This window comes from Rhineura floridana, chromosome 3 (genome assembly GCF_030035675.1).
Source record: "Rhineura floridana isolate rRhiFlo1 chromosome 3, rRhiFlo1.hap2, whole genome shotgun sequence".
Classification (NCBI taxonomy): Eukaryota; Metazoa; Chordata; class Lepidosauria; order Squamata; family Rhineuridae; genus Rhineura; species Rhineura floridana.
In genome coordinates this window covers 49,237,192-49,263,445 of record NC_084482.1, presented here as the reverse complement: position 1 = coordinate 49,263,445, position 26,254 = coordinate 49,237,192, and the positions used below count along the sequence as shown (strand labels likewise).

Here is a 26,254-nt window from a genome sequence, read left to right as displayed (position 1 = left end):
CACCCCTTCTTTTTCCTGTCTTGAGATTGTATTATTTGTGACCACCCTGTTTTCAAGTAGGATCAAAATCCTACTTGAAATCCCATTCTTTCTCCTCTCAGCAAGTGCAAGTTAAGATCTTGAGAGATCTGCATAAGGTGATAGATTCTGAAACTGAAGCCACCCTTAAGAGCTTCTCCCACTCACAGTGTTCCTAAATCACTAAAGTCCTCTGGCAGTGGCAAACTCATCACTAAGGTATCTTCTAGGTATAGGGGAGGCTTAAAAAAGCTCCTTCCCAAAGAGGCCTGAGGTTACAACCTAGCTTTTGTTCGTTTTTCAGGGTTATATTCAACTAACTTTTACTCAGAGTAGACTAGCAATGGGCTTCGTTTCTGCAGTAATCGGAGTTGCCATTGGATTAATTATTATTTCTGATATTCTCTGTCTTTGCAGAGAGAATGTTGAAGTAGCAACTCCACCCCTGGTTTCCGATTCATTCTTCTTTTTTCAGACTCTTTTTTTAAAAATTCGCTTTGAATTCATTGATAGTGTGAGTGATACTTTTATTGATCTACAGTGGCCATGCTGGCTGGGGCTGATGGGAGCTATAGTTCAAAAAAGTAACTTTTCCAAGCTCTGGATCTACTTACTATGTGAGCTCTTCAAATGTGTATTCCCTTTCATTGATGTCAATGAGGTGTTGATTGTGCCTGACAGACAGAAAACAGCAGGGGGGAATGAGGTGTTGATTGTAAGCAGCAGGGTGGGAGACACTGACTAGATTATCTGCCTTAATCTGCTCTGCAGTGCACTTGAAAAGGAATGAAAACAGGCAATAATTACAGAGTTCAGAATAAAGTTTGATACTTGTGGAGATTCGTGAATAAATAGCAATTATAATATCAACAATTCTCTGCAAAGCAGTACATAGATATACATATACATATATATATATACATATAAGACAGTTTTGAAAGCAACAAACAGAACTTCACTCAAGCTTGCTCTGGATCCGTATAAGGATTCCGTTAATCACCTAAAATATATATAAACATAATTGTGATTAACCAAACAGAGGTTTTTATTATATTAACAAAATGTTTCAGCTTCCGCCTTCATCAGCTGCTAACATAGAAATGCTGCTACCAAGGTGGCAGTTATAGAGCTTTGAGGATGGAATGCTCAGAGGGGCTTCATTTGCAGAAGCTAAGTAGTGGTGGTACTGTCCTCCAGGTTCAGGCCATGTGGTGCCAATGTGTCCAGAGAGTATATCCAAAAGTTCTCCCTTTTAGTCAATGCTGCTGGATCTGCTGGCATCTCTATTGCTGTTATGGAAAAGTCCAACAGGCTGTGACCCTCGATGTTAAAATGCTTTGCAACTGGTTGAAGTTTTGGATATACTCTCTGGTCACATTAGCACCACATGGCCTGAACCTGGAGGACAGTACCACCACTACTTAGCTTCTGCAAATGAAGCCCCTCTGAGCATTCCATCCTCAAAGCTCTATAACTGCCACCTTGGTAACAGCATTTCTATGTTAGCAGCTGATGAAGGCGGAAGCTGAAACGTTTTGTTAATATAATAAAAAACTCTGGTTAATCACAATTACGTGTGTGTGTATATATATATATATATATATATATATATATATATATATATATAGGATCTCGGAAAAATAAAAAGATATTGGAAGAAAAAGGAGTCAAATCATTAACGGCCACCGGGGGCACACTTAAAAATGAAACATAAAAAAGGAGAGGATCCCATCCCTAGAATAGACGCATTGAAACTAATGGCCATGACTAAGTTAGGCCTATTAATTTCAAAGGGTCTATTCTGAGTAAAAATTAGTTGAATACAACCCTTAATGCCCAGGCCAGATTCTTTTTCCCCCTTTTTTTTATACTGGCTCCTGGTTAAAGAAAAGGTGGTAACCAGAAGCAATATTAAAGCTCCGCCTCTGCTATTTGATCTGTGATGGCTATTTCACACATGCAAGACCAACAAGTAGTGAACATGTATATGTTCTCATGCTTCTCGGATCCTGGTACAAAGACAAGGGATGACAGACAAATAAATGCTATCATGGCTTTTTTCATCCTGCCAGTAGATCAGGGCTGGGTCACAACAGAAAGAAGGAAAGATAAATTTGGACCCCATCCAGGATTGGCCACACTGACTCATTTGGCAAAAATTGGCAATTCATGTTGGCGCATTAAGAAAAAATCCAAAAGCCACAATGCAGTCATACCTTTATTAAAAATAACCAAAACTTCACTGTGAGCAAGATCCAGACTGATGCAGAGTTCTGGGGAATTCAAAAGCTTGTAGCTTTGTGATGTTTTGGTTGCAATATTGTGGCTTTTGGATTCACTTGACAGATACTAGAGGTTGGCTCTGAGACTCAGATGACATCTGTCCTGTCCATAAAAGATCTTTCACTGGGAAAACTATTACACTGGAGGCAAAGAGATGGAGGTAGGACAAAATGTCATCTCTGTAAAATCATAGTAAGGGAATCTCATTACAACTAGAGACAATTCTCTTAGTCCCCCTATCAGCATGCAATATACTTTCTATATTTAATTTAAGCCACGAAGATTCCTGATCCTGTCTCTGAAGGCCCATTTCTTTAGCTAGCCCATAAACAAGAACAAGAGAACACAGTTATCATGCATCCCTCCCTCCCTCCCTCCAAACATCCCATGACCGTTTGCATTTTTTAATTTGATATAAGATGCATGAATTTAATATTTTGTCCATTCAAAGAGCACATAGAGCTAAACTTTCAAAGCACCTGTAATTTGGAAGGGGTGGTGATGGTTCCAATTATCCTAGCTTGATTTTAAAAAAAACTTTTCAGAATGTGAACTTGTGCCATACTTATCATTTGGATCAAATCTAGTTCTTATTCTAGTGTTTATGTGTCAGCTACACATTCTTCTTCTTTTAATAATTTAAGTCACATATTGGAGATAGAGCTTTTGAAATTCTAGCCCTGTGTAGAATATCTGACCTGTGAAGGATTTTTTTAAAGTTCAGATTAACTCAAATGGATTTAGCACAGGGATACTGCCAGTGCTTGATCACCCAACGTATTCAAACACGCATATACAAGTGCACGTGCACACTTATATGTATTTCTAGTCGATTACCATCACATCGTACTTCTCCTTTTGATTAATACCCTTAAAACCAGCCTGTTTTTGGCTGAGAAGCAAGTCTGTTCCCTGAACCAATCCTTCATATGCATGTACCATTCCCTTGAAAGAAGGAACAAAGGCTGTTGACCTGATTTGCTATGGACTACTGCCTTCTGTGAAGAAGCATGAAGGAGATGAGTGGACAACTGCAGAGATCTTTCAGATGCTTGTCTGAAGGTCTCCGTTGAGCAATGTCCTCTGGGTTTCTGTGGCCTCATTTAGCCTAGACTTATCCTGCTTGCTATCACTCCTGTCAGTTTCGTCCATGCCACTGACTTTCACAAGGCAGAGGACATTTTGAAAGCTCTTCTTGAAGTTGTCAGACAAGAAGGCATAAAGGATGGGGTTGGCACAGCTATTGGCATAGGTGAGGACCACTACAAAATCAAACATGCCCTTGAGGACAGGTGTCGGCTCAATCATAACAGAGACTGACGAGACATTAAATAGATAGAAGGGCAGCCAGCTAAAGATGAAAACAGCAACAACAATGGAGACCATCCTGGTGACCTTCTTCTCTGATTTTTTTCTCTTGGAAGAGCCCACCCTGATGCCAGAGGATTTGACCTTGATGACGATAAACAGGTAACAAAGGCAGATGATAGTGAGGGGTACCAAGAAGCCCAGAATAAAGGTATAGATGATGAAGGCAGCATACCAAGCGACAGAGTCATCTGGCCAGATCATGGTACAACTACTGCGCCCATGGTTATAGCTCACTCCTGCATATATCATGATGGGCAGAATGACTAAAAGGGAGATGCCCCAGACAGCTACATTGACCATCTTTGCTGTTCTTGGCTGCCTCCACTTGGCAGATTTTATGGGATGTACTACAGCAAGGTACCTATCAATACTCATAACTGTGAGGCAGAAGATGCTGGTGAACTGATTGATCCCATCCACTGTCATGACGATCCGGCAGATGGCTTTCCCAAAGGGCCAGTGAACGAGAGCCACCTGCATAGCCAGGAAAGGCAACCCCAACATAAATAGTTCATCAGCTATTGCCAAGTTAAGTATGTAGATGTTGGTAATAGTCTTCATCTTGGCATAACGGAGAATGACATAGATGACCAGAGTGTTGCCACACAGGCCCACGATGCACACCACAAAGTAGATGAAAGTGAGGATAGCATTGCTAGTCAAGTCATAGTGGTGGCTTGTGTTGTTGACAGAGGCATTGGTGGCAGGAGTCTCTGGGGAGAAGCTGTCAAACTGAGACAGCGAAGGGAACCAGAAGGCTGTCGTGTTGGGCAACTCATTCTCTAGGCCCATGGTGCAACTGCTGTCACAGTTTACCAGGTGAACAATACTCTTCAGACAAAGAAAACTGTCATGTTGATTGCTTCAAGGTGGTCCAAGATGATGTAGGAGGATCTGAAATCCAAACAGAATAAAGAAGGAATAAAGGCCATTATACTAACTTCATAGGGTTTACTGCATCAACCCACCTTTCCCTAATCACAGATCAAAACCAAACTCTTCTGTCACTAGCACCACCATCTCCAAGGGTTCTTGGATTTTCCTTTTAGCACTATGGGTGGAATGGGTACATTGACTGAGAGAGTCTAAAAGCTTCAGGGGTACAGGAGATGTCACAGGACAATTCTCTTATCTTAATGGCTAGCCCAGAGACTAATAACTGGGTCCTGTGACTCTTGTGCAAACTAGTTCTAGTTTAGGTCCAAGCAGATAATTTGGCCCACTGAGCTGGTCCTAGGGAAGGGCCATAGTTCAGTGGTAGAGCACATGCTTTGCATGCAAAAGATCCTAGGTTCAATCCCCAGTGTCTCCAAGTAGGATTGAGAAACACTCCTGCTCAAAACCCTGGAGAGCCACCAGCAGTCAGTGTAGACAGTACTTGGCTAGATGGACCAATGATTTGACACAATATAAGCCAGCTTCCTGAAAACCATGGGGCACAGTCTGGCTGCTGGTTGCTGCACCAGTCCTCCATAGCCTTTAACCACACCATTACTTATTATTTGCTTAAGTGCTTTATGGATATTCCAAGCATTTCACAATACATTATCCTAGTAATTTTTGCAACAGTCCTCTAAGGTAGGTTAGCACTATTATCAATCTCATTTATATCCAACTCTTCCTCCAGGGAGTTCAATGTCACCATGTATTTGGGGTAGGGATGGGGGAGAAATTTAATCAGGTCACATTTAAAGCTGAATTTATGAAATCTGCACTTTCTGAAAGAATATGTGAACCAAAAGACAGCATTCCTTTGAAATTTGCACCTATCCAAATTTTGTGATGTGGTTCTCCAACCAAGCATTGTTTAGAAAAATGCATATATTAGGGGGAAAGTGTCTATAAAAGTATATCAGTGAAAACAACATACAAAAATGCATTATATTAGGATAAATTGCTTGCAAAAATACTCCACAAATTCATGGCTGAATGGGTCTCCTCAGTCCAAGTCGCACATTCCAACTAATGCACGGCACTGGCTCTTGTATTCTTCCCATCTGATAGATTGCTGGGATGAGGGAGATGCTATGAGACTGTAGCATGTATAAGGCCACTTAGTAAATTGATAGCTTAGGTGATATTTGAGCCTAGACCTTTCTGACACATACTGCTAGATTATATCAGCTCTTTACCTGGCAATACTACAGTGTACAAGGGTGACAGTGCCAATGTGGTGCTGTACTCTGACCAATGTGGGGAGGGCACATTCTTATTCCCTCCTCTCCCCCAGGGTAGCATTCAGAGGCTAAAGAATAAATGCCCGAAGAAGTGAAAATAAGAAAGGGAAGATGGTAATTCAGCTACACCAAGGGTGGGGAACCTTTAGCCCTCTAGATGTTGATGATCTACAACTCCCATCAGCCCTAGCAAGCATGGCCAATGGCTAGGGATGATGGGAGTTGTAGTTCAGTAACATCTGGAAGTCCAAAGGTTCCCCACATCTGAGTTATACCAACAAAACTTTACTAAAGTCACTGCTTTCAACCCTTAAGCCAATCCATAAGCCAATCTATTCCCTAGGATCTGAGTGTCAGGGAGCAGCCTTTAGCATTTCCTTCTCCCATAACCTTTTCTCTGGTACGTTTAAAAACTAAAATAAAAACACAGTTTTTATATTTTCTTTTTCCAAGTCATGAATGATTTCATGTGCAGCAAAACCTCACTGTATACGCATATGATAGCCATTAGTTGGTGCTGACCATAAATAGTGACTAAACACGGACTAAGACTATAACGTGTCCCCTGGGAGTAAGGCCCATTGAATTCAATGTTATCTTCTTCTGAGTAGACATGTATAGGATTGCACTGTAAAAAGTAGTTCTCCCAACCACACTTTAGTTATACTGGCCAACATTCATTCAAATCATTATGTTCTATATACGAGGAGTAGACCATCACATCACCTTTTGCTATCTGTTTTTAAAGCAGAAACTCCTAATCCTTTTAGGCTGCAATCCTACTTATATGTACCCTGGGGATAAGTCAATTTAACTCAATGAGGCTTAATTCTGAGTAGACATATGCAGAACTGTATTGTTAATCCCTTTCATAGAGAAGGCATTTTAAAAACTCTCTGCACTTTTTCTAATGAAAGTGAAATGGACTGCCTTCAAGTCGATCCCGACTTATGGCAACCCTATGAACAGGGTTTTCATGGGAAGCAGTATTCAGAGGGGGTTTACCATGGCTTTCCTCTGAGGCTGAAAGGCAGTGACTGGCCCAAGGTCACCCAGTGAGCTTCATGGCTGTGTGGGGATTCGAACCCTCGTCTCCCAGGTCGTAGTCCAACACCTTAATAACCACTACACCACACTGGCTCCCAACCTTTTGTATTTATTTTTGTTCATTCACTTATATCAATTTTAGGATGGCCAGGTGGAAAAAAATAAGATAAGACTCCTGGATCTTTTATAGTTGGTTAAAATGGATGCATAAAAGTGAATTTCAGCAGGTTCAGTTTCTTGTACAAAACTGTTAAAAGGTACAGAAGCCCTCTTTTGGAACTGGCTACTCTAATTTTTCAATAATCCCAAACATTCCATTTGTCTGTTTTTATGGGACTAATATATGTAATTAACATTTTTCAGGGATCTGGATCTTCTCTTGCTTGGATCTCAGCATACAATTGGATATGGTGAAGTTGTAATATTTCCTCCTTCATTTGATTTCTTCCATCACTTTGCTCTCATCAAAGAACGGCCAGTTCCCTTACAAACACAATCGAATATGGAGTAAAGCATATGTAAACCCATTCAAATCAGTGCCCATAACCGTGCTTCACGCTATGTTAAAGCACAATCTAAATCTTTCAGATTCTAGCTCAGCCATACTCCCAGATGACTACTCTGTCAAACAATCATGTCTGAATTTAACACAGTTGCTCTTTTTAACACACCCAGTTGTAAACTACAGGCTATTATCATCTGCCACAGATTGCAGGAAATTTCATTTAGGATAACGCACTCCAAACCACACTTTGTAAGTGGGTGGGGTGGGAGCTATGGGTGCCTCAAGAGCAAATCAATTTTACTGAATTTCTTTCCACCTTCGTCAGAACAACACTCCCCCTCCTGCAACTTCAATAGTTCTTTTGAACTGCCAAGTCTCACACCAGCCTTCCTAAATCTGCACACACTGTTCAATCCAAGCATCTTATTAGCCTTTAGCCTCTCTCTTTGCCAGCATATAGTTACTCAGATCTCCGCGGATGAGCTCCTGTTGCTGGCTGGTATTTGATGTATTAATTAGAGGAGAAACTACCTGTCCAATCTGTGACAAACAGCTCTTTTGGTCTTGCAGCCTCCAATCCCTCCCCCTCAGTTTTTTGGTGCATCACATCAAATCAAATTTTGAAAGAGAAAAATAAAATAATAGTGCTGGGGGGGGCAGAGAGAGAAAGAGGGATGGTTCTTTGATTCCTTGTAGATGAAACAGTTCTACTTCCAGTCACACACACATACACATTCCTTCTCTTACTTCCAGCACAGAGGCAGCAGCCAGTTTTGGATGCTGACAGAAGAGACAGGAAAGGAATGAAAATAAAATGACTTGGGTAGTAGAAGTGAAGATTTTGTATTATATCATTATTATTATTATTATATCACAGCTCACCTTCAAGGAGCAAACAGTGTTGTACACAGCTACCCTCTATTTATAGACACAACAGCCCTGTGAGGTAGTTTAGGCTGAGACATAGCAACAGGCCTAAAGTCACTCAGAGTGCCTCAGGATGCAATCCCAACCCCATTTGCCTGTGAGCAAGCCCCACTGAATTCTGCAGGACTTATTTCTGAATAAACATGGTTACGACTGCACTTGTAACATAAGAATTTGAACCTGGGACATCCCAGTCCTAGTCTGACACTCTAATCACTACCACCAGCTGGGACTGTGGCACTCACACCCTCTTTATACAGCTAACTTGATGCTGACCCCGGAGACATGCTGCCAAGCCCAGTTCAATACTATTTGCCTTGGAAAAATCTTCCCAGTAGTATTTTTAAAGTAGAAATTGATGATGATGACTGTAAATCATTCTGCACACAAAAATATTCTAAAGATATATCCACCATAGGAGCTGCTGATGCTAACTGAAAAATCATCTTTTCCATAATAACAACCACTATCACCTGCAGGGTGTTCGGAATGCTTCACACCTATTAATACAACCGCCCTGCAAGATTGGTCACTATCCCTCTATTGCAGATGTGAGAGTGAGGCAGAGATGGAGTGACTTACCCATGGCCACTCAGCATGCTTGTGGCAGAGGAGACATCTGAGCGAGGGATTTCCTGGCTCGCTGCACTAGCTCTCCGCTGCAAGGGAGTTAAACTGAGAAAGATGGAAGTGGGTTGGGTAGCAGATGGGGAAGGCAATGTGTTCGAGGAGGGGGAAGGCAATCCCAAAAATAAAAATAAAAAAGGGCCTCCTTCATTTTACAGATCACGTTTCAGAAATGCCCACTCTTTTTCGTAGGCATGTTAGGCACAACAGCAAAATCGCCACGGACTTTGAGGTAGATGTTCACAGGAAAGGAAATTTTTTCTACTGTAGGTTTTTAAAACAGACACACACAAACAAAAGGCAGCAGGAGCCCACCACAACGCTGCTGCTTGGGCACAAGGTTCTTTTACACTCTAAAGTTGGGGGGGGACATGCAACCCAATCCTGTGCCTATGTACGCAGAAGTCTCCGCGATTTCGTCGGGACCGACTCCCAAGCAGAATGCGCATGGAGTTGCAGTCTAGTCCCCAACTCAGAAATAAATCCCATTGAGTTCAATGGAACGGATTTCCATCAAGGTGCGCCTACGGCCGCAGCCTGAATTTTGCACCATCCCCCGCCCCGGTCCCCAAGCTAAGCAAGATGAGAGGCTGGCCTCTCCAGTCCCGGTCAAGAGATGCGCAACCTCCGGACCTCCAAGGGCTGCCCCTCTTGCAGCTCCAGCCTGCAAGCGGCAGAAGTTCTCCAGGACCTCCCTGGACTGTCGACCCGAGGAGGTCGTCCAGCCTTCTCGGCTTTCCCTTCAAAGGAAGTTTCCACCTGTAGCTCTCCTCGTCGTGCTCCTTCCCCCGGCCGCGCGTCGACACCCCTTCCCCGGGAGGCGAAGGGCAGCACTTACAATTTCTGCTTCTTTTGTCGAATTCTTCCCTCTCCCTCTCTCTCTCTGCTCTCCGCGGCAGATTCCAGCATGAGCGTGTGGGTGGATCGCCAGTAAAGAAAACCCAACGAGTCCTTATAGCCGAGCGGAGAGATGCCAGGCGAGGATCCCCCTTGAAGCGCGGGCGGGCTGGTGTGGTGTCAGACCTGCGCTTGGTGCGGCTGCTGCTTCGGGATGACTCTCCTCGATGGGGCAAGCCTGAGCCCCGAGGAAGCGCGGGCAGCAGATCCCAAGCTCGCACGCAGATGGAGCTCCAAGCGCAGGCGAAAGGGCGGCTGCTGCTCCGCTGTACCGACAAGGCAAGCGGAAGCAGAGAGGCGCTGCTCCTCCCCCCTCCTCCCCCTCCCCAGCTGCCCCCGGCAATTAATTGTCCCCGCCGCTCGGCACCAAGCCGTGCCACGCTCACGCTGGGTCCGCCGTGCAATCGGGGGAAGCGAACGTCCACCTTGCGTCAGGCTTTGGTTGGAAAGACTAGAAGGGGGAGGCTTGGGGGTGTGGAGGTGGGGGGAGGCTCAGAGCGGGATTTCAGCTGCCGAGTGCCCCAACCGGGTAGCGACCGAGACCCTGTTGCCGTATCATGCATGACGAAAGGGGGCGCGCTTGGCGTTTCAAACACAGCCTACGTCTTTCCAAGCAGATGGCTCCCCCCGAGGTCTGGGTTGTTCTACTCAACTAAGTTCTAGTCCGAGTAGACCCATTGAAATTACCCTGAGCAGGAGTAAGACTGGATGCACCCCAGGTGTCTCCTAGAGAAGGAGTGGCTTAGGAAAAGCTGGGGAGCTAGGAGAAGCTCCCGGGCTCCCTCTGGCTCCCTGGGGTAGGCCACCTGTCTTTACCATTCCCAAGCCAGAGCGGAAAGAGGAGTTGATAGGATTAAGTGGAGGCTGGAACTGTAGCCCCAGGATTTGAGAGTGGATCAGCTTGGGAGGTGGGAGGGAAGCATGACCCACTCCGCCCCACCCATTCTCTTTCCAACAAGTGACCCTCTAGCAAGACCAGCTGGCTGACCAAAAGGCTTTCTAGGAGGAAAAGAGAACCATGCTGCCATCTGTGTCCTTAAATATGTGTCTTGATCTCCCCACACATCCCAGGAACATCAGAAAGAGACAGTGCCTAGGCCCTGGTCTAGAATCTGCCTCCAGCTGCACACCAACCAGTTTCTCTTCAGGGAAAACATTCTTTTCTAAATAAGCAGGCCCCAAGGAGTTTGGTTACACAGGCCTCTACTGAGTGGAATCCTGACCCAGAACCCACTAAAACAACAAAATTAAAAAGACTCCCTTAGAGTCTCTCACTCAATTGTATCTCAGACCGTCTTTGCAGTCAGCCTGCTGGATCAGCCCACATTCCCAGATTCCTCCCCTCTGCACTATGTCTCCTCTGTTATGTTGCCTCTATGAAAGATGTTTAAAAAACTGCCAAAGAGCAATGGGATTGCTTTATTACCCAAAGGTGGAGACCACCTAGGTAGGGCAAGCATTTGCCCTATACAAGAAAAAGAAAAGCCAATAATCCAGGTTGGCCTCTTTGCTTCTGCACAAGATTAATATCAGTAAGGAAGCAAATATCATGTGCAGCTGCTGCTTCTCCACCTGTAGCACTGCAGAAGTCGGCACAGACTGTAACTGAGTCAATGTTGGGAATGTGGGCATAGCAAGGAGCGACTAAGGATTGTCTATATCACAACAGATAGGTTTGCCACAGTAGTTTTACAGCAAGACACCTCTGCTTTTGAAAGTTGCAGCCATTAAACAGGCACTGTTTCCCTCAGTATAGAGACGGAGAGACACTTGACCTGCCTATCATGCAGCTGTTGAAAACATAAGGTGGCAGCCCTAATAACTGATCAGCGTGTTAGATGCGCTTGTGGTTGAGAGAGAGAGAAAGAGAGGGGGAGAGGGGGAGAAAAGCAGAGGGGCGATTATTATGTATAGGGCACCAAAGTTTGTTCCAGTCAGCAGAAGCACAGTTACCAAGTTGGCAGATGCCCCTTCTAGCACATGCTCTTTCTGTCATAAGCACCAGTTCGCTTGCAGGAGTCATTTTAGAATTGCAGACTGGGATGTAGAAGTGGGCAGAATGTTCCTTTGGTGTCTTCACACATGGCTGCTTGAGTCCTTGGTGAGTCCTTATCATTCCCTTGATTTCTACAATCTGACTGGCTGCCCCTGACATCAACTGACCGGGAGCCCTATAAAACCTCTGGATCACATAGACAGTTATTCTCTAGGCAGCCTGTTTGCCAAGAAGGTCAGTGTCCCTTTTATGTTGGCCTACATCTGTTTGGCCCTGCTGATCAGTCCTTTTGCACTGTTCGCCTTCTTTCTCTCTGCCAAAGAATACAACTCCAGTGTAGACATAGTAATTGCTTAACCTCAGAAAAATTGTGCTTGATTTGTTATTTGGGTCCCGTTTCCAAACAAGTTTCCAAAGTGGCTAACGGGGAAAAAATCACATTAAAAATCAAATATAAAGCACAGCTGCATTAAACCCACAGAAACAATTGAAGAGAGCAAAATCCCATTAGAAGTGAACTAATTGTTCAAGTGTGAATCCTTATGAAGCCAAAATGAGGGAGGTATCAGCAGGCTGGGATAAACCCCAAGGTTTGCACAAGCAGAATAAATCTTCAGAGGACAAAAGCCTTGGGGGCGGGGACCTCCAAAAAAAGCTGATGAGGACTCAGCATGCTCCATGGGCCATGAAATGCTGATTGACTGGGGTGGATATTGTAGAAGAATATCGTAGCAGAGGGTATGGCTGGCTGAAACTTGGCACTACACCAGTGGAGAATGGCCCATTAGGGAAAATGGGGCACTGCCCCACCAGGCTCAGTCTGCCCTCAGCCAACCCCATCTGCTTGCCTTCTTACTTATATCCAGTCCAGATGATGGCAGCACTGGCTGTCAGCTTCTCCTCCTTAGTCTCAGTGTTGCCCTTGGCACAACTCAGCAGGGAGGAGGATGGGAAGAAAACTACAATTAGTCATCATTGGCTTTGGCTCCACCTGCGGTTGGCCCCTCTACCTTCCACCCCTCCAGTCACCACTGCACTACACACTGCAGTTTCTTTTTCTTTTTGCAGGTCCAAATTGTCACTTACAAAATGTCTTCTGGAATTAAATGATTTCAAAGTCCACCTGAAAACCAAAGTAAGGGACAGTGCTGAACCCCCCCATATCCTCAGAGCAGGGTGAAAAAATTGCAGAAAGGCAAGTCCAGTCCCATTTTTATGATGAACTACACAATGGGGAGGGGGGGGAGATAGGCAGTGGCTCAATGGTGTGAGTAAGTTGTCCTTACAACTCTCCCATATATGTTAGCCTTTTAAAGTACCAGGGCCTTTTCCGTCTAAGGGTCCTAATACAGAGGGACACAGCTTAATGGCTAACCTTAGGTTGCTCTTGTGATGCTGATCTCCTTAAGATCTTTTCTGTTCTAGAGCGAAACAAAATATATAGCCACATTATACCACTGTTACCTGAGAAAGCCACATGTCTTTAGATATTTGATTATATTATACTATTTAATATATTTATAGCCCATCCACTGATGACAAGAAAAGTACAGCATAAAATAAATTATAATCAACTATCAATAAAACCAACTCTGAAAAACACCAGCAAACAAAAACAGCTAAAAATAGCCAAGCAGAAAAGAGGGTAAAAACAGATACTAATTAAAAACCTAAAAAGCCTGAATAAACAGAGACATCTTCATTTGGCACCAAAATGACAACCTGATGCCTGATGTAACTGTAAGGAGAGGGCATTCAACAACAACAACAAGGCACTGCTGCAGAGAAGGCGGTATTCCACCTCACCGCTGAACAAGCCTTGGCTAGCAGTGGCACATGCAAGAAGAGCCCCTCTGCTGATCTTAAAGAACAGCCAGGCACAAGGAGAGGCGCTCCTTCAGGTATTTGCGTCCCAAGACATTGTCCATGAGGTACGGTTTCCTGCACCATGGAGGCCCCCTGCTCTAATGCACATATGAAGTTATCAGTGCATGGGCCACCAGATGCACACTGTAGGGAACCTCACCAGCATGCCTGCAGCTTCCTGCCACATACGTGTTTTAAACATATGTTTTAACTGTGTTTTTAAAAATTATATCGGTAGTAGATACAGGGGTGAAAACTCAATCCTATAAGGTAGCCCTTGCTGTTGTTTGTGCATATACACATACATATCCCAATTAGAATGTAGAGAGCTTCAGCCAGAGACAGGTAAACAGTGTACCATATTTAGGAGAACAGAACATTTCTGACTCATTAATCTGCTGTGTACTTCCCTTTCTGCACATGTGTTACAAATTTGGGACACTTCCAAGTCCTGCTTCAGTCCATGAAAATAATGATTTGGGGACTGCCCTTGCAAAACAATTGGCAACCCCTTAAAAAAAATCAGACCTGAGTGCATAAGTCCTTGTCACCCTAAAAAGTACAGAAACACACCTTAATTGAGGCAAAGGTTCTAGAACTGTAACAGACACTGTGTGGTCAGAAATAGTTCCACTGCCTTAACTATCGCAAAATAGTAATGAAGGCTGCAATTCTATGCATACTTAACTGATAGCAAGTCATCCTGAAGTCAGTGTGATAGATTTCCAAGTTGACATGCATAAAATCAGGAAATTCCTGTAGATCAGGAAAGGATTCCCTATCAGGGCTTTTACAGTGTAATCATATGTTTGTCTAATCAGAAGTAAGTCCCACTGAGGTAAAGGAGACTTATTCCCAGGCAAGTGTTTAAAGGATGCACTCTTTCTAACACCGGTGTTCAAAGTCTATGAAAACAACGAACAACACATGCAGTAACTGCAGGTAAGTCCCCAGATCAGCTGGCAGGGTAGAACTGTTGATTTTTAAAGAACTGCCTCCTCTTTCTTTTAAGAGCAGCTAACTTTGCAGATATTCACAGGTGATATACTTGTCACTGGGCTATCAAAAGCTTCACCTGCTGTTTTCTGCAGATCAAGTTGCTGGCCAAGATACAACAGTAGACTAAGCAGTAGTGGACACTGTGGTGGGGTGGTGCCACTCACCTGACCTCCAGTTGGTTGTGTTGCTGCTGTTTACCAGGACGTAGAGAGGGAGGGGTGAGATGGTGCTGAGAATAGTGTGGTGCAGACATAGTGGTGCAGACATAGTGGTGGAGCCAATCCAGTGGTCCAGCTGGTGCATTTGTATTTAACCAGCCTCCCCACTGCCTTGCCCCTTCCCTTCTACCTTCCACTAAACAGCAGCAGCAATGTGATCAACTGGAGGTCAGGTGGGTGGCAGCATCCTACTGCACTTTCTGCTTAATGGGACCAAGTAATTTTTTTCTGGTCAGTGGGCAAAACCTAAAGTGGAGTGTATATTTGCCAGCAGATCTGCTGGTGGGTAGGTGCTACAGAAATAGGGAAGTTGTGGGACTCCAGCTCTCCTTATCTCTGACCATTGCCCATGCTGTCTGGGGCTGATGGGATTTGAAGTCCACAGGTTCCCTGTCCCTGACCTCCTATGGGCTGCAAATAGTTTTGTACGTGAGAAAATGCCAGCTTGCAATGTTTATCCACATGGCATATTGCAGGGCTTCTCCAACAAGGGGGTACTGGCTTTTCATAAAAGCTAGGAGTGGCACCCTAGCCAGGGATTTAATGCAGGATGTTGTGAAGGCTGCTCCAACTCTACCCAACAGGCTGGTTCAGCCACACCCTTAGAAAAGCAGCCTTGCATTTTTATAACAAGGATTGTAGAAGCTGGAACCAGATATGTTTTCAGTGCATGAGATAACTGCGTCAAGAGAGTTAAAACTGACTACACACCCTATCTGTCAGCAAGAGTTAGTTACCAGGGGAGATTCAGGGTAGAAAGATGGACTCTTCACTGAACTCCTGTGAGATTTCAGAGGCAATTCAGTAGTAGTTTTTCATCTACTTTGCTTTGCTACTTATCTAAGAAGGAAACGAATGTTGTAAAGCAAGGGCAGGGTAGAATAAAGGCAAAAGAGTCTGGGCTAGTAATTAATGCTGGGAGAAAATTGTAAGGTTCAATTTGCATACTACAAATCCACGAGATTTCAAGATGCAGGATTTCAGGAGCTCAAGGGAATAATCACTAGCATAATAAATAACCCATAAGGGAGGGAAATGACCTTTCCCAAAGAAACAGATGAGAAATAAATATCCAAACAGGGTTCAATTTATAAAAAAGCCTATGATATCAGCACCACAGGAGAGCAGATGGTGTTGCCATGAGTGTCCTAGTGAATAGAATAGGTGTACCTCACTAGATTTACAGAGGCGGCTGGTACAGCCCTTAAGCACCTGACACAAACAGCCCCTCTGTGGAAAAGCCAAGGACAAGCAATGACATTTTCTCCAGGTAAAATACAAAAGTTTACATTTACTCAGCAACACCTCTGTTGCATGGACTTTATTTGAAATGGATTCTAGCCCTCATGAAATAAAAAAGGCCAATAGAAGCCATTGGATTAGGTCATATAATGAACAGGGGAAATGAGCCAAACTTAAAGAAGCTGGGGTAATAGATCATAAATGTTAGTCCACTAAAGGCCTTCAAAGTACGATGCAATATAAAAGATCACAGTATAACGTTCACTCAAAAACACAAATAAACAAACACAAATATGTATATACATACTAGGGTTGCCAAGTCAGAAGCATCCCAAACCCTAAGATTTCAGAGGCAGGTTCTAGTGATGTTATGTGATGGCCCCTAGTGATGTCACAGGGTGGGCCGTAATGACATCATTAAGCATCAAGCACAGTTGCTTGGAGCATACCACTCAAACAGCAACAAAAATCTGATTGGAAATTAAGATAGAAATCTTAGCTAAATGAGTGTGTTTCCAGGTCCAGCTGAAGTGATGGGATCGTTCCTTCTCACCTGCTTAGGGATCCTGGGTAGGGAATATTTAATCTAGCCTACTTGCTTCTGGCAAGAAGGGTTGAAATGCCCTCAGGCCAGTCATGTCACCAGAAGGCCGTTATAGGGAAAAAAGGAGCCTAGTGTTTATAGGAGGCTGGGCCCATAACCTATAGGATGTTGGGCCCAATGTCCTGTAGGACCCTACAGAGAGTTGCGTAGCAGAACGGAGAGTATTGAGCAAGCTTATGTGTGTGTGTTTGAATCTTTGCTAAGGTTCTACCTTCCCTACAAATTACTCAGACAGAGACTTTAAGCTTTAAAATAAGAAATAACTACTTTATTCTGGAAGTACATGCTTGATAGGAAAGAGTCCTATATCTAGCTAACTAGCTAAACTGGAGCAGCGAGCACTGCGCCCAGTACTCGCCCTCATGCTGGATGAGAGGAAAAGACAAAGGAAAGATGTCTGCTCCTCTCTCGAAAAAGAGGAAGACTGGAAGGAGGGAAGAAACTGAGATCATCATCCTCTGCATATCAGTCTAGCAGGAAGGAAGAGACAGCAGGAGATCAAAGGACAGGTATAGCCTAGCAACCAAGAGGTCTCCTCTCTAGCTACGCCTTTAGCCCCATGCAGCCTCAACCCACAAGTTGGAGTTGAACCCCATATATTCCAACAGTGTTGTGGGATGTTAGATGTAGCTTTCAGGAGTAAAGATGGATGCCCCTGAAAGCTGCAATTCTAAACACACTTACTAAGCAACTATGCCCCACAGAACTCAACAGGATGTACTTCTGAGTAGATATAGTTTGGATTTTGCTGTTGGTGAGGCTTGACTAGGGATCCTCTGCAAAGATATTGATATCAAAGTAGGGATGGCAACCCCCTCTCTGGAATGCCCTGCCTGCCTTTTAACGTGGCTACTCTATGTGGCCTCCTTACAGACTTCACCTTTCACTGCAGAGAGAGGTATGAGAAATGAGTAAGAGTAAGAAGATCCTCTACCCTTTCCTGCCTACTCTGTGGGCTGCTATAAACTGACAGCCAACCCAATTCCAGTGAGTAATAATTGACAGAGAGAACACAAACATGGTTTGGCTTAGCTTCACAGGCAGTAGCTTGGAAACAACAGCAACTGAAGCCACACTTCTCAGTATATGAATTCTCTTTTACCAATATTGGGCAAGAAACAAACTGTCATGCAAGCAACAAGGTGCATCATCAGTGAGTTTAAGGGGGTTAAGCTGAGCACATGGAACCACTGCTGTTCCTTCTATGGATATAAGGGAGTAATGTCAGAGGTAAATGAAATAAATGCAAACAGAAAAAGAGAAACAAAAGACAGTGAAGATTTCCTAAATGCAATACCATACCAACCACAACAAGATTCCTATGAGAAAGACAGAAAAATCAGCATCCCACAACCAGTCAGGGTTCCTAAAACTAAAAAAATCCTGGCAGTCAATCAGCCAAGCTCACAAAATCCCCACGCAGGACAACCTGATCCAGGGACTGGAGTTAGTGCAGAATTCTGCGGCATGATTGCTGACATGAGTGAGCGCATAATATCTCTGCTCTGAAGTCTGTTGTTGTTTCAGTAGGGCCCCGCTTTACAGCGCTTCGCTAATGCGGCGGTCTCAATTAGACGCAATTAGACTAAAGCCCCACTCATACGGCGCTTGTTCTGCTGTTACGGCAGTTTTCGGGCATCGCACACCATTCTATTCAATGACTTCCGCTTTTCAGCGGTTTTTGCTTTTCAGCGGGGGTCCAGAACGTAACCCGCCGTATAAGTGGGGTCCTACTGTGTATGCCTTCAAGTTAATTACAACTGAAGGTGACCCTATGAATCAGTGAGGTGTAGTGGTTAAGGTGTTGGACTAGGACCTGGGACACCAGGGTTTGAATCTCCACATAGCCAAGAAGCTCACTGGGTGACCTTGGGCCAGTCACTGCCTCTCAGCCTCATGAAAACCCTATTCACAGGGTACCATAAGTCGGAATCGACTTGAAAGCAGTACATGAATCAGCCACCTCCAATAGCATCTGTTATAAACCACCCTGTTCAGATCTTTTAAGTTCAGGTCTGTGGCTTCCTTGTGAAAAGGAAAACCTGTGAAGGTTTTCAAAACAGGCTATGAATTATTTATTTATTTATTACATTTATATACCACCTCATAGCCGAAGCTCTCTGGGTGGTTTACAGCAATTAAAAACATTAAAAACAAATATACAAATTTTAAAACACAAAAAACAATTTAAAAACACAATTTAAAAAAATTAAAAACAATTTAAAAACACATGCCAAAATGCCTGGGAGAAGAGGAAACTCTTGACCTGGTGCCAAAAAGATAATAGTGTTGGCGCCAGGCGCACCTCGTCAAAAGAATCATTCCATAATTTAGACAAATAAACTGTCCTCTTCAACAACCCAGGGAAATTTAAACAAGTTGCATGTATACTTCTTTTAAATTTATGTTCAAAAATTATTTGAAAGATAAAACTTATAATATGCTGTTTTTGCATATTTACGGCATATTTGCAGTAATTTAAAAATAACCCTGCATGTACTTTTTTTATAACTGAAATCATTTATAGTAAACAATTGCCTACCAAGATTCTGGTGTGATATTTTTTGTTCTGTATCTCCTGACCTGCACACAGAGAGAAAGCCATAAACCAGGAAAATACAAAAGTTTCCTGACCTTGCAATGGGTTCTAGCTATTGCCCAGAAGTTAACAAATTCCTTGTCAATCACAGCCCTGACTTCATCTGTTGTCTCAAACCTGAAAAGACAGAGTTAGAACAGCCACCGGAGACCTGAAGAGGACCTCCCAAAATCCAGAGTCTCCAGGTGAAAACACACACACACACACACACATTTAATGTGTATATATTTGTAAATTGATTTTTACAAATGAGACGAAATATGCACTCATGTCCTGCTTTCAGGCTTCCCAAAGACATCTGGTTGGGCACTATGAGAAAAGGATGCTCAACTGGATGGGCATTTGGCCTGTTCCAGCAGGCCTCTTCTTATGGTTCTCACGATGTATTTTGGTGGTCATGCCCAGGCTTTGGAATTCCATTCCCAGAGAGATCTCCCTCACCTTATGATGTTTGATCACTGCATTATGAAGACTTTCCTTTTTCAAGCAGGGCTGTGATTTTCATAAACTTTATTTTGGTTGATGGCTTTTTACTGCTGTTTCATGGTTCTATCTTTCTAGGTTTCACCGCTTTGTTTCTTGTTATATGTAATGGTGTTTTAATGCTTTATTCTATCTTTACTATATTCTTATTGCATTTCTAAACTATTCATATGTTGTATTTCTCCCCACCCTTTCTTTTGTTAGCTACCTTGAACTTTTTGGAAAAGTGGAATAGAAATGTTCTAAATAAATAACTATTCCCCCCCATCACCACAAAATAAATAAAATAAAAATCCTTGGTGGAAATCTTCCTTTCCTCCCTACTTTTGTTTGTTTGTGGATGACCAGGAAGGGGGCAGACCAGCAGAAGAGGAAACACTCTGTTTTAACATTATGCCTCAATATGGGTGATCCAGGTTTATGGCCATTATTGTGTTTTTATTGTTACAAATATGAGGGCTAGAAGCTACAATTCTCTTTTAAAGATTTAACCCGAGACTTGACAAATTGACAGGTTTTCTTTTTTAAAGGTTGGAAGCTGCCAATAATAAATCAAGATCTGTTCACTGCAAGCCAATATATTTGCATCGGTTATTGACTGATCATATCAGTTACCTTTGGCAGGAGTCCTCCTCTGACATGGATGATAACACTTACAGATCTGGATGAACTGGAATGCTAAATCTTCAGAGTTTATGACAAAACAATAAGTGCCGACTGGTGACCTCCCTGAACTGCCCATTTATTTTTAGGTTTGCCAGCATTTCACACCTCCTCCTAAACTTAGCAGGTTCTTTCCGCATCACTTTGGTTCATCTATTAAGTATATGTCTATCTGGCTGCTGTTAAAAGCATAGAAGCAAGTAAAAAGTTGGGAACTGTTTGGGTGGGTTTTTTTTGTAAATTATAGAAAAATACATTAGAAGGACAGCTTGTATGCAGGTGTATCTAATTATGTCTCCTCACTCACAGAACGCTCTTTGATCTAATGGAGGCTTGTGTGAATTGGGTATGTGATTATTTTTTTATTTTATTTTATTGCTAATTCTCCATTCTCTTTGCAGCCCTCTGTGCCATCCTCCCCCAAACTCTGCTCCAAAGGGTCATGGTACCCTCCAGGACAGCGTGGAAGGTAGCACAGAGGGTTGCAGGAAAAAAGGGTAATTTGTGTGTCACTTCTCTCCTCCTTCGTTGACTTTCCTGTAAGTGAGGAACACAGTTTGGTAAAACTGTGAGAGCTTGTGAGAGAGCAGATCATCCTGGAGATCATCTCTTGGGCTTGACATCCATGATAAGATCATCTTAACCTTTCCACCTCTTCACTGTACTCAGGCCAGATTTTGTTTTCAGGACCTTATAGTTACATGGCCACTGGTGATCTTCTTAGCTACAGATTCTGACCATTCAGAATCTGCTCTTATTTTATATACAGTTGCAGCTGCTGAAAAACTTGATGCATTTCAGATGGTGGCTCTAACATAGAAATGGGCAGAAGGTAGATCGGGATCTGCTGGTAAATCTTGGGGGGGGGGAATGTGCAGTAGTACAGCATAGGGTCTTGACACCCAATTGCTTAACAATAGCAACAACAAAAGTTTTCTCATCTCACTTAGGCTGATTAAATGAACAAAGCTAACTAGGAATGGGCTTTTATGTTAAAAGGACTATGAGTTTGGTTCAGTACTGATCAGTAGTGTAGTCGCAAATTCAGAAGTGCAGAGTCCCTTCATTATAGTCACAGCCCCACCCCTTCCCCCTTTTTTGCTGCTGGGTTGAGAATGAGATCTTTAGGAGTCAATCAGCATGAAAGGAGAAAGTGCTGGCTACTGAGAAGAGTCTTTTCAGTGGCTGACTCACCTCCTTTCACTCCAGTCAGCAGGAAAGGATAAGGAAGCATGTTAGAAGACTCTTCTCAGTGGCTAATACACTCCCCTTTCATGCTAATTGGCTCATAGGAGGCTGGAAACATAGGGACCCTGTTCCTAAAAAGGTAAAGGGTCTAAGACCCCCCAAGACCCTGGACAACTATACCCCTGGTTCTGATACTGAAAATAACTTTCAAGGTTCAGAATGTGTGCACTTGATTCTGGCTAGTAGATGGTAGATCATGGGGTTCTTTCATAAAACAAAATCGACAAACCTGAAGTCCGCCCACCCCTACTCTAACATCTGCATGGAATATACTGTATATCATTATTTTATGTGCCCCCCCCCACAAGACCTCTGATGCATGATTAAACCAAATCAATTGGCAGCTTATCTGCTGATTTGGGGTGTTGATTTAAACAGTGTTCATTTGGACTCAATGAATAAGGGCCCATGTATTGAGTTTTTCATCTGAGGTTGGAAGCAACATTCAAACATAACAAAATCAAAACTTGCTCCTGTATGTCCTGATAAATTTTAGAGGCAGATATGTGCTCAGCCTTGAAAAGAATGGTTGGATAAAAACTGGAAAAATAAAAATCAGGTAGCTGTGAGGTAGTAAGGTACTCTGTAGAATGGTAATATCCTAAAATAAGGGGGGAAACCATTTTAAAATAAGGATGTCTCTAAGTGTGATCTAGACTTCTACAGCGCAGAGGGCTACTATGGGGAAAAGGAGTTCAAATCCCAGTTCAGCCATGGATAATTATTTCCTAGTGACAGGGAGATCCCAGTGAAAGCTGAGTATACTTGTTGATTTTGGTTGCAAATTAGCGCCTATGATCCGACGGCCTTTATCCTAGTGCTTGGTTGTCCCTGATCATAGCTCAGGGGGAACAGGAGTGGGAAACCTTTTTCAGCCCAAGGGCCATGTTCCCTTCTGGCAAACCTTCAGAGGGCCACATGTCAGTGGTGGGCGCGACCAGAGGCAAAAGTGGGTGGAGCACAAAGTATAAATTTTATCTTTACAGAGTAGGCTAATTTCTTCACACTCACACATCCCTCTCTATCCTCCATCCAGGAAAGCAAGAGGAATTATCAGAGTTCAAGGACATATTCCAGCCAGCAAAAACACTTGGGTGCAAAGAGGGGCCAGTGAGGGGTGTGGCCTGTGAGAGGGGGTGTGGCCTGTGGAGGGTTCCAGAGGTCCTGCATATGGCCCCCAGGCCTGAACTTCTCTATCCCTGTCATTGTATATTACTGTTCCTAGATTAGGGATGACCAGCTCCTGTAGTCTCAGGGTCTGTTTTGTGCTCCATTGTCTAGTCTGAGTGTTGGAACAATCTGACTCCCAACTGTCTAACTCCATAATAAAGATGACCTCACCTACCCGGAAAGTCTTGGGGCACATGTACACTGGTGGCAGGAGCTCTTTGACTGCAGGTGATGAACTAATGTGTTTCCTGGGGGGAGGAGGGAATCCCCTCAAGGGGCAGATTGACAGTGATTCCTTGCTGTTCCAGAATCTGTGTGTGACAGTAGTACTATACACCAAGACCTATTCCTTCTTTTCCTTACAAGTGAGCCTTGAAGGCTCTAACATTTGAAAGGCCAAAATAAAATTGCTTTGAAGACCAGACTCAACCCAAGGGCCTTCGGTTGCTTAGCTAAAGAGCACAGAGTGGAAGACAGGCTTCCCCTACTGTATAGGGCAAATAATTGTAAAGGAGCCAGGTGAGACACTGAATGCAGCACAAAGTTAACAACTGGTGTCGGGAGGTACTAAAGGAAGGAGGAATTATTTTGAGAGAGGGGAAAGTGACTGAAAGTGATGGGGAGACAGGGCCTGGGAATGGCCAATGAGGGAACAAGGACGGTTTAGGCTAGGCAAGACATGTAGCAAATGTCAGTGGAACTAACAGAAGTCTTAACATGCCTCTTTCCATGCAAAGTGTGCCAAACATGCATAAATGCCCCAATCCAACTTGAGTCATATGTTTAAAAGATGCTGATATGTGATTTGTCTAGCCAAAATGGGGATGCACACATGAAGGGGCATGCCACATCAATTTGCACATAGTGATGCACATTGCATTTACACCTGTAGTTGCTGATCCAGTGAGTGACACATGCACAGAAGCCCATTTAGGGGTGCAGCTGAGGTGAAAGATTAGAACTGAAGCAAAGCTGACTCCCCATAAATTGCAATCTCTTGCTACCACCACCATAAGCTGTGGCATGATAAAGAAAAGGAGTTCTGGAAACTCAATACATTGCTTGGTTTCCCATGCAGCAGAAACACTGCTTCTCTGCTTTGCCTTCTCCTTGACATTGTTGGAAGTGTGGCAAGAGCGACTCCTGTTTGTTCTTTTTGAATACTTGAGGGGAGATAGAGAGAGGGTCCTCCAGCTGGCTAGGATTGCCTGTCTTTACCTGTGCTCTTCTCTACCTATCTTCCTTCTGTGTAAGCTGATACTCTCAGGGAAGCTGACCTCACTTCTGACCCTCCTTCCTCCTCTTCTCCGACTGTCCTAGGAGAGAGAAGACACCTTTGTCTTTGTTGTCTCTCCTGAAGCATGAGGGTAATGTCCATGCTTGGGCATTACACCTCCAACTTAGTTAGTTAGCTAGAACTATAATACTTCCCTATGTACTATGTATTTCTATAAAGTTGCTTTTCTTATTTTTACAAAGGTTTAAGTCGCAGGGCAAAAGCCTGCTTCTTGAGGTAAACACACACACAGAGGCACATGTAGCTCAGAACGCTGAACACCCAGCATATACACAACAGACATTTGGAACAAATTAGATCTAAATCCACACTGAATGGCCTTGATGGAATTACGTAAGAGTGAATTCCAACCTGGGGCTGAATAGCTTACCATCTGCATTTAACTCTGGTTTTTCTTATCACTATTTTTGTTGCCTCTATATCTGTTATAAAGTAAAAGTTACACTCCTAAGGGAAATTCTCTTGGATTGTTCTTATAACCTCAGAATGCTGCAGCTCAGGTAGTGAGTGGTACTCCTTATCAGGCATATATCACACCAGTGCTAAGGGATCTGCACTGGCTGCCTATTGGCCACTGAACCAGTTCTAAGGTCCTGCTGCTACTTGCATCTAAAGCCCTAAACAACTCTGGACTGTCTTCCCCTTCACTGCCTACTAAAGGCATTAAGATAAACAAATGGAACCCAGTTATTTTTGCCAGGGCCTGATGATGATCACCTTGTGGTAACAAGAAAGTGGGGCTTTTTCATCCATGGCACCAGTGTGCCCTCCCTGCTAAAATATAAGAGGCTCCATCCATACTGACATTCTGCCAGCTCTTGAAGACACCCCCATTTAGACTTTCTGATCGAATTGATTTAATTGATTTAAATCCCTGTACGGTTTCGGCCCAGTATACCTGATGGAGCACCTCCAACGTCATAAATTGTGCCGCCCTACAAGATCTGCCACTCAGGGCCTCCTCTCAGTCCCGTCAACTAAAGTGATTGGGTTGGTGAGGACTTGGGAGAGGGCCTTCTCTGTGGCGGCCCCCACGATTTGGAACTCCTTCCCAATAGATCTTCGACATGCCCCTTCCTTATATATATTTCGCCGAGGCCTGAAGACTTGGCTTTTCCATCAGGCCTTTATGAACTTGAGACTTCTAAGGTGAACTAGCTTCAGAATTGTATTACTGACAACTCTACTAAATATTGTAATTTTGCATTGTGCTGTACTGGTTATATTGTTTTTATTGTATCATATTTTACCATGTATTTTATCGTGCTTTATTGTACGCCGCCTAGAGTGGCCATTGGCCAGATAGGCGGCCTATAAATTAAAGTTTATTATTTATTATTATTATTAATTGTTCTCTTGTTTTTAATTGGGTTTGTTTTATATATTTTATACTTTTTAATGGGTTTATTTCATTGAATATTTTCATTATGGATGTTTGTAATGTTTTAATGGAATTGTTTTTATTGTGGATTTTAATTTTGTGTGGATTTATTAGATTTGATTTTATACTTGTACGCTCCTTAGTAGCCATTTTGGTACATAAGTGGTATATAAATTAATAAATAATAACAACCTGCACTCTTAATTGACTCTCTCCTTGATGTTCCTTAGGCCTGAGTGTTACATGCTAACAGGGTCTCACTCTTGTCAGCAACTTTGCTGCCGCATTCTGCACTAACTGCAGTTTCTGGGTTAAGCACAGGGGAAGCCCCACATAGATCACATTGCAGTAATCCAAGTCTTGAAGTCGCCAGTGCCTGAACTACTGTTGTCAAGCTCTCTCAGTCCAGGAATGGCCATAGGTGTCATATCAGCCATAGCTGGTAACACACACGTCTAGCCACTGAGGCTACCTGGGCCTCCAGTGACAAAGATTAATCCAGAAGCACCCCCAGACTGTGTTTCTGCTCCTTTAGGGTAGTGCAATCCCTTCCAGAGAAGGCAATAGATCAATTTCTTGAACATGGGAACTACTCACCCACAGTGCCTCTGTCTTACTAGGATTCAAGCTCAGCTT

At 43.4% G+C, this 26,254-nt stretch overlaps 1 protein-coding gene across 8 annotated transcripts in view; it reads right to left on the bottom strand.

Moving 5' to 3' along the window:
- Positions 1 to 1,605: 1,605 nt before the first annotated feature.
- The window catches only part of SSTR2 (somatostatin receptor 2), a 55,723-nt gene continuing 31,074 nt past the window's right edge, over positions 1,606 to 26,254 (bottom strand). For 5 of the 8 annotated variants that reach the window (XM_061615678.1, XM_061615676.1, XM_061615672.1 and 2 more), the window contains exon 2: positions 1,606 to 4,566. In XM_061615678.1, coding sequence (XP_061471662.1) covers positions 3,346 to 4,464 — 1,119 coding nt within the window. In that variant the 5' untranslated portion in view covers positions 4,465 to 4,566 and the 3' untranslated portion in view covers positions 1,606 to 3,345. Of the gene's footprint in view, positions 4,567 to 8,910; positions 9,127 to 9,793; positions 10,100 to 24,158; positions 24,181 to 26,254 lie in introns of those variants that run through there. The other 3 variants (XM_061615677.1, XM_061615673.1, XM_061615675.1) reach the window with 3 other exon arrangements.